At 38.7% G+C, this 19,028-nt stretch overlaps 1 protein-coding gene across 5 annotated transcripts in view; it reads right to left on the reverse strand.

Moving 5' to 3' along the window:
- Nucleotides 1-19,028, reverse strand: part of scaper (S-phase cyclin A-associated protein in the ER) — a 327,794-nt gene that overhangs the window by 281,415 nt on the left and 27,351 nt on the right. For all 5 annotated transcript variants that reach the window (XM_073025528.1, XM_073025526.1, XM_073025530.1 and 2 more), the window contains exon 4: nucleotides 6,123-6,320. In XM_073025528.1, coding sequence (XP_072881629.1) covers nucleotides 6,123-6,320 — 198 coding nt within the window. The remainder of the gene's footprint in view (nucleotides 1-6,122; nucleotides 6,321-19,028) is intronic.

Genomic DNA, 19,028 nt, shown 5'->3' on the forward strand with positions numbered 1-19,028 from the left:
TCTGAAAACTGACACTAGGCACAGGAGTGTCTGTACTGTACATAAGGTGACTCTGACAGGAAATGATAAAATAATGGTGGTGGGGGTTACGTTGGAGAGGGTTAGTGGGTGGAGGTGTACTGCTTGGGGTAAGTAGCTGTTTTTGAGTCTGGTGGTCCTAGCATGAATACTATGAAGCCTCCTCCCTAATTGGAGTGGGACAAACAGTCTACGAGCAGGGTGGTTGGGATCCTTGATGATGTTGCTGTTCTTTCAATTTATATTGCAATTTGTAATTTGGTTCAAGTGCATTGTGCTAAAGCTTATTCTCTGCAGTAGCAGTGATCCTAATCCCAATTTCCTAACCTGTTCTTTAACCCCTTTCAACTACTCATTTCGAAATATTAGCATCTCCTCGACTCAAATGATCCTGTATTGCCTCAAAACCTTTAATACTAACAAATTTCTCTTCCATCTGTTTTCTCCACTCTAACATACAGTATAAAAAAACTCAATAGGCTCACTGTACACTTCAAAAGCCTTTTATTTTACAACCTATAATATCCATCATGTCATAATTGGTTGGAATGGGGAGGAGACAGGCAGAAAGGAGAAGGTGCTGTCTTTTGATCAGGATATCTCAATGGGGTGAGAGTGAAGCTGATCATAGATGACAGTTCAAAAGAATAAAAGAGTTGTGTTTTCAGATTTGTAAATGGCTTCAATATAAAGATGCAATAAGCTGTGTGGATGGGAACAGGAAGTTATGAAAGGATACAGACAAATGAAATGACTGGACAAAATTATGGTCCTGTGGCGTTCAATATAGGAAATACATTATCGTCCTCTGGATCTGACAAAGACTGATCAGAATACTTGTTTAATGCACAGATACTACACACAACACAAGAAGAGAAGATTTGAGTGTTCATGCAAAAAGAAAGCACTAAAGGCTAATCAAAGAAGCTAATGGGATGATGGCCTGTATCTCAAAAGGGACTGCTTGCTCCGAAGATGAAATAATTGGTTGTTTGGGGAAAGAAAGAAATATATATACTAAAGTTATTACGAACTCCATGGAGCATGTGGGGATCTTCCGATATCCAGGCACTCTTTCTTTTCTTTCTTTCTTTCTTTTTTTTCTATAGGGATGTTGGGGGGAGGGGTTAAGGGGAGGGGGGAAGGGTATATATATATATATATTTTCATATATTTTCTTTTATTTCTGTAATTATTTGAAAACTCAATAAAAAAAAGTTTTTTTTAAAAAAAAGGGACTGCTTTAGCTGCTCAGCCTCATTCTGGACCACCACTTACAGGGTTGCATGAATCTTCTTTAAGTCTCGCTTTAATACCAGTGCGGTTACCACAATTCTCAATTCCAGTGCACTGCTTCTGACAGCTTCCCCAAGATATTGTAGCAGACCGAGGCACGGAGTGAGAGCCTGCTCCCCATATTAGTCCGTAACTGTACAGAACCTTTGTTATTCCACTTACTAGTGAAGTAGATTTGCAGATCTTAGCACTCTTAATGTCCAGTAGTGTTTTTCTGTTATAGAAAAGACAGGACAAGGAATTTCACTACTGGTTGGAGGTGGAGTGGCTGCTGCATCCATGCACAACACCATCTTGTGATATCATCTTAAACACTTTAGACTTGGTTCCAGCTAGTTTTTTTTTTAAAAGGGAATGTAGCAATCAATAATAGAAAACATCATATTCAGTTGCATGACAGCTTGGTATGGCAACCACTCTGCATATGACTGCAAGACAATGCAGAGATGTGGACACTCAGCCCAGCACATCATGGAAACCAGTCTCCTCTCTGTGGACCCTGGTCTATATTCTTGTCGCCTCAGTAAAGCAACCAGCATAATTAAAAACCCCAGCCACCCCAGACATTCTCTCATCTCCCCTGCCCATATGGCAGAATACACAAAAGCCTCAAAGTATATGCCATCAGGCTCAAGTACACTTCTACCCTGCAGTTATTAGACTATTAAATGGTTCCCTAGTACAGCAAAATGGACTCTACTGCAAATCTACCTCATTATGATCTTGACCTTATTGTTTTCCTGCTCTGGACTTTTTCTGCAGCTGCTACACTTTATTCTGCATTGTTATAGTTTTACCTTATTTTACATCAATGCGCTGTGTAGTGATTTGATCCATATGAGTAGGATGCAAAACAAGCTTTTAACTGTTTCTCAGTACATGTGACAATAATAAGCCAATCTCAATAAATGCTGTTTTGAGGCACACGGCAGAAAGCAACTTCAAAGGAACTTCATCTTGTTCTACTTTTATAATAAGCATATTATTAGAATGCTTCATAACATGTGACTGCATAAATAAATATTTTCCATTGCTTCAAACTGATGACTGTGGTTTGGCCACTTCTGAGGAATTTCACTATACCCTGTATATATTCCAGACTATTTAATAGGTGGTACACAGCAAGGAAAATCTAATTGTAACATTAGCACTTGTCATTCCCCATAGTTCTGCATAGAGATAGAATAGCCAGGAACAGCAGAGAGAACTACTGGTAGTAAAATGACCTGTTTGACATCAAACACACCATGTGTAGTTATTGCTAAAGATCGTGTTTATGAAGCCTTCAGGGTAACCTGGCCATGTGAGAGAAATTGTTCTGCATCCCCAAAGGCTTTCATTGTCATTTATCATCGGATCCATTAGACTGGAGCTTCAAGCTACTCACAGTGAATGCATTTTGTGGTTTAAATTTGTGGATTTTGAACCATTAACAGCAAATACTTTTGTACAGCCTAAGGCACAGTCCAGAGCTAGAAAAGAAAAATGTACAACACAGCTGATCTTCTTACACAACTAACCCATCTACCACCTAACCACAATTCTCCCATATGTACTTCCAACCACAACCAGGCACCAGAGTCCCTGTCAGCTGAACATATGATATTATACTGATTGACAGAATTATACTGCAATCAATAATCATACATGCCTTCTATTAAAAAACAAAATGAGCCATGTACATATCTGTCCAAATTAAACAAACACACAAGATCATTGTTAACTCCTAGAATACACTCCTATCTTCAGAGCAGATTTATGTTCCATAACAAATTAACTGATATATTGGCAGATCTCAGAGCTGTACACTTCAAGTGGCTGGAGTCTATTTCTCAAACAATTGTTTCATATTCTGCATATTGCAGAAAGAATATCAGTCTGGTGCCATGATGTTAATCTTCAATGACTGACTGTCTTTAAAATCCAGCTGAGTTATTAGTCTTACAAATACAAAATAATTTTATGAGTTATCAGAACCAACTAAATGAATTATGTAAAACCGGATGGCAAGCTGGAATTTAGAGCCAGCCGGTCCTCTACTCAACACAGCTACACAGAGCAGGATAAAACTCCCAATGTTCTTCATTTAGAGACAGAGTACAGTGACAAGCCCTTCCAGCCCAACAAGCTCTCACCACCCAATTACACCCATATGACCAATTAATCTACTAACCCATACATCTTTGGAATGCACAAGGAGACCGGAGCACCAAGAGTGTGCTTACAAAACTGATTCAGAGGAAAGGATATGATTATCCCTTAATCAAGAGATGGGCAGCAATGTATTTGCTAATGATTTTCACATACATGAAAATTGATCAGAGATACTTCATGAAATAAAGTGAAATTCAACACTATGCTGGGGTGCAAGAGAGAAGTTTTTTTGTCATAATGGCTACCATTTAGCTTTGTCCAGACAAAATAGAGAATTCTGTACCAATCAATACATTGGCTTTAATGATTCATTCCAACTAGACAAATGTATCTTTGTCAATAATGAACCTGGCATCAGATTTTTCACTGGTTTCCCATTAAAAAAATTGGACACATTTTTATAGTATAAAAACTACCATAAACACTTATGTTTCTGAATGATCAATCTATTAAAAAAAAGTGTGTATATGATATCTTGACTTGATCTTATTATATTCCAAAGCACATCATTAACTCACAAATTATTTATTTTTATGTTCTGGTATATGAACATAACAGACACTTAACACGAGACAATCCCATATACAGCAAATTAGTTGCCCACTTTGACAATCTATACCAAGGCTGGATGAATGAAGAAATGTTGACAAAGGCTACCAAATAACTTGCGTACCTGGGATTTTTAAAATTTATATTAAACCTACAGATGGGTATACACTTTAAAGTCTACTCAAAGAATAGCGCTTCCAACAACCAAATGCAACACTTTGATAAAATGTCAAACTAGATATGATGCTCACATGCAAGAGCAGGGTTTGAACCCATAACCTTTTGATTATGAGAAACTAACTACCAACTAAGCTGTAAAGCTATAAAGCAGCAGTCCCTCCCCCGCCCCCCCCCCCCCCCGTCACCTCTGCACAATTTACAACTTTGAACTGAGCACCAAAATTGCTCTCTTACAATTGCTCTCTTATTCAGCACAACTAGATCCAAAGAAAATTCACAAGAATGATCCCAGGAATTAAAGAGTTAATGTAAAAGGGCCATTTGATAGCTTTGAACGTGTACTCACTGGAATTTAGAAGAATGATGGGGGGGGGGAGGGGATTCTCATTAAAACCTATCAAATATTGAAAGGCTTAGATAGAGTGGACATGTAGAGTATGTTTCCAGTAGTGAAGGAGTCCAGGACCAAAGGGCATAGCCTCAGAATAGAAGGACATCCCTTTAGAACAAAGACGAGGAGGAATTTCTTTAGCCAGAGGGTGGTAAATCTGTGAAATGCACTGCCACAGATGGCCACAGAGGGCAAATTATTTAATATTTAAAGCAAAGGTTGATAGGTTCTTAATTAGCAAGAGTGTCAAAGGTAATGAGGAGAAGGCAGGAGTATGGGGTTGAGAGGGAAAATAAATCAGCTGTGATAGAATGGCAGAGCAGACTCAATGGCCTAATTCTGTTCCTATTGTCTTATGGTCCTAATAGTCCACAGGTGTGCAATGATGGGTGTAGCTAAATCTCTGTCAAAAATTGTGACAGTCAACCTCGAAGGTGAATTAACCAGAGATTCTGAAAATAGTTTCCAATAAAAACAAAGTTATCAAAAACTGGGCAGAAAATGCACCAGAGAACTGTACACCACCCATGCACTAGCTTAAAACTGCTAATCAATCTCACTTTATAATCAGACATAAATGCAGGAATGTTCTGATATGCTGCCTGCTTGTAAGGGTTAAAAGCCCAATTCAGACATTAAACAGGAAACACAGGAATGTCCAGGAGGAAAAAACCCAAGCCTCAATGCTGCCATCTAGTGAAAACAATCAATGAATTCATTTACAACCAGCAGGCTAGGCCTCCCATAAAATCAACTTCAATTAGCCAGGAAGGGGAAAAAAAAATCACTGAATAGTCTCTACTCAGCTCAAAACTAAAATAATTATGCAATGCCATCAAATAGACACATTTGCCTGACAAGTGGACACAAATAACTCAATATCTCTTATAGCAGCAAACAACCTCTTTCCTCTTAGTTACTTAGCTGATATGCATAGCTGATGGATAATACAACTTGTAAATGCTATACACAAAGGTATGCTTGCAAGCATACAAATGGTATGAAAATTGGCAATGCCTTGATAATCATAGAATCACGAGTATCTGTGCTGCCGGAACCACAAAGGTCTCCATTCATAAAACAAAGCAACAGTGAGCATGTTCTTCATTGAAATGAACTGGAATCAACAAAAAGCCAAATTCTGCATAGTCCGAATAGGTTGTCATTCCTCTTTCAAACTTTATTTTGTATATTCACACATAAATGCAGTATTTTAATTACAAAAAAAGTACGATTCCATTTCCTAACTTAGATTACTTATTTTTATTGAAACTGTCCACCAAACTGTCATAATTTCAGAGTTCCATTAGATCTAAGATATTACTTATTCTGTACATAAATTACAGCAAATTATGTATGCAATATGATTGTAAACAACACCTTCACACTGTCACTCCTTTTGAAATGATAAGCATATCTGATTCCATAGAACTTTGTCCAAAACAAATACTTTCAAAATATCAGTCAAAAATTGGACTATATTAGAGTAAAATTATCTAACAAGCAACAGCAATATGGAAAGAAAATCTCATACCTTACATTCCACTACACTCTGGTCTGACTCACAAGTGACATAAATCTCATCCACTGCTCGTCTAAGATTGTCAAACAGAAATGCCCAGTAGCGTGCTCTCAAGTCGATCTTCCGGAGCTGCCGGCCTTTCGTTGGACTCTTCTCAACTGCGTTTTTCTCCCCAACAGAGCTCAGCGAGGACTTTTCAGTTGAAACAGACTACAGTAGAAACAGAGAGGGTTGTTCCATGATACAGTATAAGCTATATAATAAGCAATCTCATACTATTACAAAGCTCTCGTCAACTTGCATGTGACAAATGAAGTTAATTTTTAAATATTTAAGGGGATATAAGTCTAACATAGTGACTCAGAAGTAAACTGTCCAAACAATGAGCTGAAATGAGTTGGGTTTGTAATTAATTAGGGCAATACAGTTAATTTCACAGACCAGTGAAAAATATCTGGAATTAACAACATACTCAACATACACCCAGACCAATGGTCTTGTCAGTTATTGATGTCACATTGCAATAATCCAACAGCCTTAAACATGATCAATTTAAAAGTGTCAAGGACATAACTTGGCTTCACATGTATGTTCATGAAGAACTTGAGCCTTAAGAGATTTTCCTAAGTTGTAGTTTAAAGTTTGTCTTTAACTTGAACATTATTTTTATAGAGGTATTCAATTAGGAATAAGACTATGGGTTACATTGAGAAAATTTTCTCCACATGATAATTGACTTTTGTGCTCGAATCAAAAGATTAACTTGCATTTGTGTTTCACTACAATCTGGAGTTTTACTTACAATTAACTATCTTGAAATGCAGTAGAGGTAGGCAAGTAATGACGTTATTTCAAAAGTTTAAAGTAAATTTATTATCATAGCACATATATGTCACCAAATAGAACCCGAGATTCATTTTCCTGTGGGCATTCACAGTAAATACAAAGAAACACAGGATATTTTATAGATTAGAACAAAGAGGCAAAACATCAGTTTAATATTGCATCTGAAGTTAAGCACTCTTCAACAACACATCCTCTTTCTGTTCTACACTGTTGTAAACTCCAGATAGGTGTTTCAAGCAGCAATTTTTTTTATTCACAAGTATGTTAAAATGAGCCAAGCTGACATCTATAGTTAACAACTGAGTACAGTTTAAATAAACAGACATTTCCAGAAACAAATGTCATGGATTAAACGGTTCATGTGTACACAAACTTACAGTGATGGTCAGTCAACCAGTTACAACCAATGCATCTGCTCAAAAATGGAGATTTGCTACTTGATGAGATGCCAGAAGTTGGCCAACATCCAAAGATCTGTGCCCCCTGTGTACTTAACAAACTTCAGTACAGGAAGACTTAAAGGAGAAACTGAACAAGAACACCCACAAGAAAAATAGAGGCATTGCCAAGATCTAAGTCCCAACACATTTATAAGAAATTGGGGAGGGGCTAAGGGGAGGGGGAAAGGGTATATTTTTTTCTTTTTTTTCTTTCTGTAATTATTTGAAAACTCAATAAAAAAAGTTTTTTTAAAAAATTGGTAAACACAAGAGATTCTACAGATACTGGAACTCTTGAGGAACACACACACAAAGTTCTGGAAGACTGGCAGGATCTATGGACTCAAAAGGTCTGGCAGCATCTATGGAGAAGAATAGACAATTGACATTTTGGGCCAAGACTAGGAAGGAAGTGGGATGAAGCCAGAATAAGGTGGTGGGGAGGGGAAGGAGAACAAGCTCTTCAGTAATGGATGAAGCCAGGTGAGAGGGAAGGTGGGTGAGATTAAGTAAGAAGCTCGGAGGTAACGAGCTGAAGAAGGAATCTTATAGGAGAGGACAGTGGACCATTAGAGAAAGGGAAGGAGGAGAGGCACCAGGGTGAGGTGATGAACTGATGATGAGAAGGGGTGAGAGGAATCAGAATAAAGAATGAAGGAGGGAAGGAGAAGGGACAATAAATTACCAGAAGTTAGAGAAATCAATGCTCATGCAATCATATTGGTAGATATTTAGTGTTTGTCCCCACACTTCAGAACACTTGACATGATGTTATTTTGTGATAAAGTCCATGAACTTTAACATTTTAAAGTATGGCTGCTATCCCTTCTGTTTAAAACTAAATCCCTAACAAACACAAAGAACATGACAGAATGAAAACATATTTACTTAACCATTTCAAATGCTGCTTAACTAATCACCTGCAAGTTTCTAATCATAATACACAGTAGTTTTCTACATCTGATGATCACACAGATAAAAATCGTTATGAACTGTGCATAATGTAAACTCACTTCAAAGCAGTGAACTACAAAGTTAAAGGGCATAAGACAAAGGGTCACAGTATTGTAAGTATACAAGTCATTAGAAACTGGATTGGAAATTGATGGTCAAATGGATAACACAATCACCTCATGAACATTCACCTGGTTTGAAGACAGGAGATGGTGAAAGTGAAAATTACAGCAAGCTCACATGTTTCAAAGTGACCACATAAATGCTTGTACAGCTGGGATTAAATCAAATGTGGTCAGAATACTCAAGGGAGCACACTGTCAAGGTTATGTTCCAACATAAGGTGAAAGAATACAGTCACTCAATCTCTATAGTACCAATACCACATCTGTTTGCATGTCCAAGCATTTTGGATACCATTTTGATACCAGAATGCATTTTGAATTCTAATCAGCGTAGTTAGATCATCACTTGCAATTTTGTTCTGCAAACCAAGCTCAACACATTGGTAAAATACACAGGTTAATTAATATTTGGTCAAATGTTTCAATTAATGTTTGAGTCATGCCTCAACTTTGTTATCTAAATATTTAACTACAGTGAAGAGTTCTACTTTGCTACCAATATGTAAAGGCCTAGGACATGGCAAGTTATTTATAATGAAATCTAAACAGACTGTAGATAGAGCATGATAAAGAATGGCTGAATAGGTTTCAAACCAGCAATGTTGGTACTCCAACTATTAAGATAAACTTAATGATGAAATGGACAATAAAAGTATGTAAACAACACAATTAGACAGCTGGTTACATCTATTAACCTACTAAAATCTGCTCCACTTAAGTTAATTTCAACTACAAGGTGCTCCTTCCATTAAGGATAACTTGGTATAAATAGTATAAAGTTAATTCCAATTTGCAAAAGATGTGTTTGATAATAGTCAGTTTCACCAAGAAATCAGATAGAAAATTATGTGCATGTAATCTTATCTTACTGCACTGACCAAGGTACCAGTTGGCTAATGGAAAGGTCATCTTCCATCTCCCAGTTATCAACCAGCCATGACACCACTTGTTTGTTACCGTTCAATAACTGTCAATCAAGTCAGAGGGAGAAGGATATGACTGTAGAGACGAATCTTGGAATTTTACCCTCCATTAGCCACATGCAGGGGTCATTCTGAACCAGCTACAGAATAGTAATGGCAGTGCAATGCCAGGATTCATTTCCAGTCACGCTATCCAGGGCTGGAATAGGAATATAGCAGAGATAATTATTGTCAGTACTAGGTAATAGATAATATCTATTTATTAATCCAGCACATAGGACACACGGAATCTTTAAGAATGCTCATATTTGGCATGTAGTAAAAAAGCAAAGAAAAACAACTGAAATTTTTAATTTATATAAAATTCCACTTTAATCTACTATATGAAAGCCTACATGCTATTTCTTTTTAAACTACACATGAATCAACTCTCCAGTCCCCACACGGACATCCTTGGCCTCTAATCAATAGTCCCAACAATCTCCTCATCTGTGCAATACTGAAAGCTTGACCTCACACACATCCCTTATTGATTATGAGACCAGGAACAAAATCCCCGCAATTTGGGAAACAAAACAATGATTTGGTGTTTTCTTTTTAAATTGCTGCTCATTTAAAGCAAATTGAGAATCTATCAGGTATGAAAGTGGAAAGTATGCATTCACCCAAACTTTAATCAATTCAGCTACATTTCTGTTAACATGAAAACTATAACAAACCATTTTTGTAAGTAGACTGGTAATGCACCTCACGCTGAAAAACTTAATAATTCACCTGAGCAAATGATATAAAATATTTGACCATTTTTACTGAAAGATCTGCTGATTCACATTGGGTCGTTTTATTTCACAACTGTACTGAATCTCAAGCAAGGAGTGTTAATCAAATCACTTAATATTGTTTACTAGAATATGAAACACTAAATCACATTCTATTTGACTTTTAAACTTAGCAGGCACAATACTTTTAAAGCATAAAATACTAAACAAGACGAGAATACATTATGCTACAATCACAAACCAATAGGAAGCCAAAAATAAACACAAGGAAAGCTTTACAAACAATCAATGCATATACTCATTATTGACATTTACTCAGACTTCTCTCTCCACAGTTGCTGGGTACTTCCAACAACTAAGTTCTGCATTTTACCAGTCAGCTATGGAGCCCAAGTCACTGGGTATATTAAAAGTGTAGGTGAATAGATTGATAAATGCGTGCAAGAACACAGGATATGGGCTGATGGGATAATAAATCGGTCATAAATGAATGCAGGAGCAGACTTGATGGGCTAAATAGCCTAATTCTGTTCCAATGTCTTGTGGTCTTTTGCAGATACACCCTCTCCCTTTTTTTTAAATTCGCTCTGGCTGTCCTCATTCACTAGATGGTTCAAAAACAATTCTGTTATCTTGGTCTTCCACTGACATTCCCTTTGTTCTATACCACCTTTAAACATCAGTTTTTCTTGCGCTTCCTGTTCATCTGAAGTAGTGGTTGCCAACCCTTTGATCGCGATCGACTAGTCGATCTTTGAGACTTTCCCAGTAGATCCCGAAAAAAAAAGAAAAATAAATACATAAATACTGTTGAGAGATTGTTTCTGGGTTGCGGGGTTTTAGTTCCGTCCTTTCTGCCCAGTGCGCATGCGTGCATTTCCCCCGCACTACACAGTGTACTTCTGTGGTCCCCAACCACAGGGCCGCGAGGAAACGATATGAGTCAGCTGCACCTTTCCTCATTCCCTGTCACGCCCACTGTTGAACTTGAACCCATGCGAGGTCATCAGTCGCCTAAACGCAGTGATATGCTCGCACCCGGGATCACTGGTTGGCCTCGCACAGCCGGCAAGAAGTGCTGTTGCTACTGGCCTGGAGCGCTGTCTCTAAACCTGTTTAACACTCCGAATGTTCGTGGGGAATCCAGTGCTAAAATATTCGTAGACGACCTAATTCGGGCTCAGCGTTTCTTAAGTATCAGAGCAGCTATCTTGCTGCGATCTACTGAAACAAACTTTTGTCGGCTGATAGATCCTACAAGGGGGGCGGGTGGGCGCCCTGTTGCATTCCTCACTCGCTCTCTCCGGACTGCGACCGCCGCGGCCCCAGCACGGGGGCCTCCAGCCCTCACCTTGTCCTCTCACCCCACCCATGAACAGCCGCACCTGGCCAAGGGATCTAGCGGCAGGCGGGCGGGAGGCTGGAGTTCGAGCCCGGAGGCTGTCCAATGAGGCAATGAAACCCTCAAAACTGCTTCTGTACCCTGAGTCCAAGCACCCAGCACTTAAAGACAAACCCGTTGAGTTTTTAAGCGGAAAAAATGTGAGCAGTGTGGGACAGAAGTTAAGTGCCGAGAGCCACGAAAACTAAATTGTGGAATAGACTGGACATAAGGAACCTGTTTCGAGTATCGCTATATTCCGATCGTGTTTAACACCCCCCCCACCCCCCATTGGCCGGTCCGTAAAAATATTGTCAATATTAAACCGGTCCATGGTGTAAAAAAAAGGGTGGGTACCCCTGGCGTTTATACATTATTTCTACTTCCGTGTTGTGGGGTTTTACTTCCGGTCTTTTCTGCCCCAGTGCACATGCGTGTAACTAATTGATCTGGGGTCGATCTTGCCTTTTACTAAGGCCGAGGTAGGGGATCGGGCTTAAAAAGGTTAGTGACTACTAACCTGAAGGGTCATTGCCATGGAATATTAATTCTGTCTCGCTTTTTATAAATGCTGCCCAACTAGGGCTTTATATTTAGTTTACATTCATTATCATCTTCATTTAGTCAAACTACTTTCAAGGTCTATTAACTTGCAGTGCATTCATGATGCTTTATGGTTATGGTTGCATCTTAACATCTACGGAAATAATTTTCAATTATCTCTTTAAATATCTTAAATGCAGTAAATTTTAATCACAAATGACTAAAGAGCTTTGAAACTTCTCACTGGTACATACTATTACTATTTGCTAACTATTTTAAGGAATCACAATATATTGTCTCTACTAGCTTCCAAACTGAAGACAGCAAACTACCATAGGCTTTAAGGGTAGAAAATACAAACCGCTGGAGGAACTCAGCCACTCAAGCAGCTGCAGGAGAAGCAAATGGATAGGCGATGTATTAGGTCAAGACCTGCATCAAGACTGAGGATGTAAAATGGAGATAGACAATCTAAAGAAAAAAGAGGGAGGGGTGAGGCACGGAGGACTAGAGATAGGTGGAACCAGATGAGGGGGGAGATGATGGACAGATCAAACGAGACAACAAGGAAGGATGGAGAGGGAGGTAGAGCCAAGTTGAGAAGGTTTGACGTATAGTCAGAAGCTAGAAGGAAATAAGTGGAACCAGTTTGGGGAGATGTGAGGAGAACCAGAAGATATTGAGTGTAGTGATAGGCAGAAGGAACAAGGTAGGGAAGGAGAATGAAACTGGATTACCATGAGAGAGGCAGAAAGACAGATAGAGAAAGGAATACAGGGATTGTGTTACCTCAAGTTAGAAAATCAATGCCCAATTTCCCAACAGAATGAAAATGGAATTTTCCAACTTCAAATAACACACACTTCTGCAACTTGTGTTCTACTTTCTCTCTCCTTCTGGCTATCCCCTTTCCAACTAATTTTACTTATTATCACAAAGATGGAATATATTAACTTGGAAGGAGATCTATTTAAACGTTGGGTATAAATGGCTATAGAACAAATTCTTGCTTCCGCCACATGAGATCATCTGGCAATTCTCAATACTGCCAGTATTTCTATTTTGTGGAAGCTATAGGCTTTGCCCAAACTCTACTCAATAAGCACATACACCAAGAATGGCAATTTTGAGTGTAATATTACAAACAGATTGCTGTTTGAACTAAATTTGAGTAAGCTCTCAGAGACAAATTAAGAAAATTAGTACAAAATACATTTTAAATAACTAAAGCCTAATCACGCGGAAGATGTTCTATACATGGTACACTATTATAATTCTGATTCTACATTTTTAATCTTAGGGTGTTTAGTTTCACTGAAAACAATCAATAATTATTGATTTTCAACTAAAACACAGCATCTCAATTTAATAAGAAATTTCCAGATTTAACAATTTTACATTGAGAGAGAGCATGAGAAACAGAGACCCACATGACCCTGTCAAATTAAACTGGCTTAATATAAATTGCTTTATGCAGCAAAGGAAATTTATGAGACAGTATAGATTTCAGAGTTTCATTATATTTTTCACATCCAATCAATTATAAAATTATTGAGTTATGGGTCAAGTAACAATAATAACCAGCATTCTGGCTGTTTGGGGAACAGAATTGTATGTCTAAATGTTTAATGCTGTTTATCTGTGAACAATACAATGCAAGTTGGCTAATGGTAGAATACTGTCAACATCAAACCCAGCCTGTCTCAGCCGGATAGCAAAAATACCAGGTCAAGACATGGCCAAGTAAAATTATTGCCAGCATAAACCAATAGGCCCAAGTCCACACATTCAGAGTTAAATTAACCCCAGCTTGGATCCAAATGAATTTTATTAATTTGTCCAAGATTCACTCACTGGGAGACCTGAAGTGTGGCATACATGTTTCAACATATAATGAAGTACAAATCATTAAAGTATAAAACAGGCTGAGAAAGGCATCTCCCAGTTAAAAGCATTTTGTCTGGGAAAAGATTAGCAGATTGCACCTTTACAATGCAAAACCCGTTTCACACAAAAGGTCTGTGCATTGTTGGGAAACCTCCTTTGTTCTGACTTAAATGAAATGCCAATCTTATCGATGAATATTTGAATCACTGCTACCATCAGGAAGGAGGTATAGCAGCCTTGGATCTCATACCAGGTTCAAGAATAATTAGTATCCAATAACCATTATATTACAGGAAAGTTTCTGACATGGTTTGAGCATTGGCTGATTGGTAAGAGACAGCAAGTGGGAATAAAAAGATCCTTTTCTGATTGGCAGCCAGTGACTAGTGGTGTTCCACAGGAATCAGTATTGGGACCACTTCTTTTAAGCTGTATATCAATTATTTAGATGATGGAATAGATGGCTTTGTTGCCAAGTTTGCAGATGATACGAAGATTGGTGGAGGGACAGGTAGTGTTGAGGGAACAGGAAGGCTGCAGAAGGACTTGGACAGATTAGAAGAATAGGCAAGAAAGTGGCAAATGAAATACAATGTTGGAAAATGCATGGTCATGCACTTTGGTAGTAGAAATAAATGTGAAGTGAGGAAGAATGGACAATATTATAGAGATATCAATAGAAGTGTACCAGTTCACAGAAATGGAATGGAAAAACTTGATAAGAATTTTTATTACGCCCACTCAGAAATCTCATTATGATAGTAACCTCCCTGTTTGCTGGAGAAATTGTGGAAATCAAAATGCAAACCATTATATTTTCTGGGAATGCCCCATTATCAAAGGCTATTAGAGTGGGATACACAGTGCCCTACAAGACATCTTTAAATGTGAAATACCCTTAGAAGGTAAGACCATATATTTTGGGTATATACCTCAAGAATAGTTGAAAAGAGATAAATATTTAATGAATATACTGTTGGTGGCTGGTAAAATGACTCTTACCAGGAAATGGTTATCACAGGAGAGCCCAACCTTAAGTGCATGGATGGAAATTACAATGGACATTTACAAATTGGAGAAGATAACAGCATCTGTTAATCATAAGTTGGAACAATTTGATTCATACTGGGAAAAATGGTTTAACTACATAACACCTCATAGGCCTGATTTTATTCTCACAAATCAATGAATATGTTGTAAAAAAAAGTTCACTCTCTACTTGTACATAGTTTTCTCCTTTCGCTTGTTCTTTCTTTCCTCTCTTTTCTATAAGTGTATACCTCAGATAAATATTATGTGGAGATTTGTGGCATATATGACTATACAATATGTACAATATCTGAAATACATCTTATGGAAATGTTTCCTTGATGATGAACTTCAATAAAAAATAAATTACAAAAAAAAAGAAATAAATGTGGACACTATTTTCTACACAGGGAGAAAATCCAAAACTCTGGGATGCAAAGTGATTTGGGAGTCCTTGTGCAAAACACCCTTAAAGGTTAACTTGCAGGTTGAGTCAGTGGTGAGGAAGGCTAATGCAATGTTAGCATTCATTTCAAGGGGTCTAGAATACAAGAGCAGGGACGTGATGCTGAGGCTTTATGAGGCACTGGCGAGGCCTCACCTTGAACAGTTTTGGGCTCCTCATCAAAGAAGTGATGTGCTGGCATTGGAGAGGGTTCAGAGGAGATCACAAGGATGACTCTGGGAATGAAAGGGTTATCATGCAAGGAACGTTTGATTGCTCTGGGTCTGTACTCGCTGGAATTTAGAAGAATGAGGGGGGATCTCAATAAAACCTTTCAAATGTTGAAAGGCCAAGAAAGAGTAGATGTGGAAAGGATGTTTCCCATGGCAGGGAAGTCTTGAACAAAAGGGCACAGCCTCAGGATAGAGGGGTGTCCATTTAAAACAGAGATGTGGAGAAGAAATTTCTTCAGTCAGAGGGTGGTGAATTTGTGGAATTTGTTACCACAGGCAGTTGTGGAGGCCAGGTTGTTGGGTGTATTTAAGGCAGAGCTTGATAGGTACTCGATTGGACAGGGCATCAAAGGTTACAGGGAGAGGGGCAGGGAGTGGGGCTGAGAAGGGGGGGGAAGGATCAGTTATGATTGAATGGCGGAGAAGACTTGATGGGCCAAATGGCCTAATTCTGCTCATGTCTATGGTCAATAATGATCAGACTCTTGAACCAGAATGGACGACTTCACTCAAAGCAATACTGAACTGATCACTGAATGCAACCTATGGACTCACTTTCAAGGACCCAACAACTCATGTTCTGAGCATTATTTATTTATTATTATGTATCTTCTTGTATTTGCACAGTTTGTCAGTCTTTGTGTGTAGTTTTTCATTGACTCTACTGTACTTTGTACCTCTGTGAACCCCTGCAAGAAAATAAATCTCAGGATAGTATTTGGTAACATATACATACTCTGATAATAAATTTATTCTGAACTTGATGATGCCAAGCAGAGATTATTTTGCATGCGGCTAGTTCAGTGAATGATCAAATAGCATCCCCAACTATCATCAATGGGAATTAATCAAAATATATCCTATAACAAATAATTTAAACTGGACAAAGTGAGCTTCCAATTTCACTTTATAACTCCCTTTGTCATCTATAGTTACCCATCTCTACTTAAAATAAACTTTCATCAACATTGTTTCCAAAGTAAGAGCGCCCTCCAGTGTCCACAGGAAACAATAACAATCACCACCCAGGATTTAGGTAACCACTTTTATGTCAAATGCTTAAAGTAGAATATGAAAACTTCACAAGCAAAATAACCTCTTATTAATTTGCTTTTCCTCAATAAGATGAAAATACAGCAAACACGAGGAAATCTGCAGATGCTGGAAATTCAAACACACACAAAATGCTGGTGGAACACAGCAGGCCAGGCAGCATCTATAAGGAGAAGCACTGTCGACGTTTCGGGCTGAGACCCTTCGTCAGGACTAACTGAAGAGACAGATACTATGAGATTTGAAAGTAGCGGGGGGAGGGGGAAATGTGAAATGATAGGAGAAGACCGGAGGGGGTGGGATGAAGCTAAGAGCTGGAAAGGTGATTGGCGAAAGTGATACAGAGCTGGAGAAGGGAAAGGATCATGGGACGGGAGGCCTCGGGAGAAAGAAAGGGGGAGGGGGGGGAGCACCAGAGGGAGATGGAGAACAGGCAGGGTGATGGGCAGAGAGAGAGAAAAAAACAAACAACTAAATATGTCAGGGATGGGGTAAGAAGGGGAGAAGGGGCATTATCGGAAGTTAGAGAAATCAATGTTCATGCCATCAGGTTGGAGGCTACCCAGCCGGTATATAAGGTGTTGTTCCTCCAACCTGAGTGTGGCTTCATCTTGACAGTAGAGGGGGCCATGGATAGACATATCAGAATGGGAATGGGACATGGTCTTCTCCTATCATTTCGTATTTCCCCCTCCCCCCCCCCCCCCCCCACTACTTTCAAATCTCTTAGTATCTGGCTCTTCAGTTAGTCCTGACGAAGGGTCTCGGCCCAAAACGTCGACAGTGCTTCTCCACAATTAACACAGTCAGGGCTTGGAGGGCGGTGCGTTAAATTGAGGGCAACGCAGCGAAAATATCACCCTTCACTCCAATAACCGGCCGTCCAGATTTTCAGCCTGGCATAATGGATTCTGGATTTAAACTTTCGATTTCTAAGGGTATTTTCCATCTAGGAGATTTGTTTGATGAAGGAACAATGATGTCTTTTAGTCAAATAGTACAGAAATTTAACATACCCAACAAGGATCTTTTTCGTTTCTTTCAGATAAGAGATTACATGCAGAAAAATACATCATTGTTAACTGATTTCTATAGATCTGACATAGAAAAGAGGGTGTTTGGTTCTAAGGGTGAAGTCTCCATTAGTACTTTTTACAGCATCCTGAGGGAATGTTCTTGCCCCATGCACCCCTCCTACAATTTCTTCTCCCTCCTGCTGTCTGGGAAAAGGCTCCGAAGCATTTGGGCTCTCACGACCAGACTATGTAACAGTTTCTTCCCCCTAGCTATCAGACTCCTTAATACCCGAAGCCTGGACTGACACCTTGCCCTATTGTCCTGTTTATTATTTATTGTAATGCCTGCACTGTTTTTGTGCACTTTATGCAGTCCTGTGTAGGTCTGTAGTTTAGTGTAGCTTTCTCTGTGTTGTTTTTTTTTTACGTAGTTCAGTCTAGTTTTTGTACTGTGTCATGTAACACCATGGTCCTGAAAAACGTTGTCTCATTTTTACTATGTACTGTACCAGCAGTTTATGGTCGAAATGACAATAAAAGTGACTTGACTTGACTTGTGGAGAGGCTGAACAGCTGGGAAGGGTCTGGGAGGAAGAGCTGGGAGTAGAAATTACAGCTGAAACATGGGAAGACATCTGTGATAATGCAAAGAAAATTTCAGTTTGCAATAGAACTAAAGCATTGCAACTCAAAATTCTGCATAGAGCCTATCTAACTCCAGATTGTCTCTCGAAATTTAAGACAGGGGTTTCTCCAATGTGTTCTAAATGTAAAGTAAATACTGGAACTTCCACCCACTGTTTTTGGACTTGTCCCAAACTTCAGGCATACTGGAGTAATATTCTGGGTGAAATGGAAAAGATTCTGAAGATGGAGCTTGAAATGGACCCAGTGTCTTTTCTCTTAGGCTTTCCCAGCAGTCATATTATTAATGCACATCAGAAAAAACTTTTTAACATCCTGACTTTCTGTGCGAGGAACAACATTTTACTTGTTGGATATCCAATAAGGTCTCTGAAATTTTTGGTTGGTGTAAATTAATCATGGAATACATTCCTTTGGACTTTTAGACATGTATGGTACACTCAAAAACAAATAGTTTTCATAAAATATGGCAACCTTTTCTGCAGTATGTAGATGTAAACCTGTCTGCTATACTAATAAGGGCTTTTGTATAGGATGTTGTGGTGATGTCTATATTTTGATGGAAGTGTTCTGATAGCTGATATCTGTGAGGGGAAGAAATGTAAATGTAAATATATCT

This window comes from Hemitrygon akajei, chromosome 21 (assembly GCF_048418815.1).
Source record: "Hemitrygon akajei chromosome 21, sHemAka1.3, whole genome shotgun sequence".
Lineage (NCBI taxonomy): Eukaryota > Metazoa > Chordata > Chondrichthyes > Myliobatiformes > Dasyatidae > Hemitrygon > Hemitrygon akajei.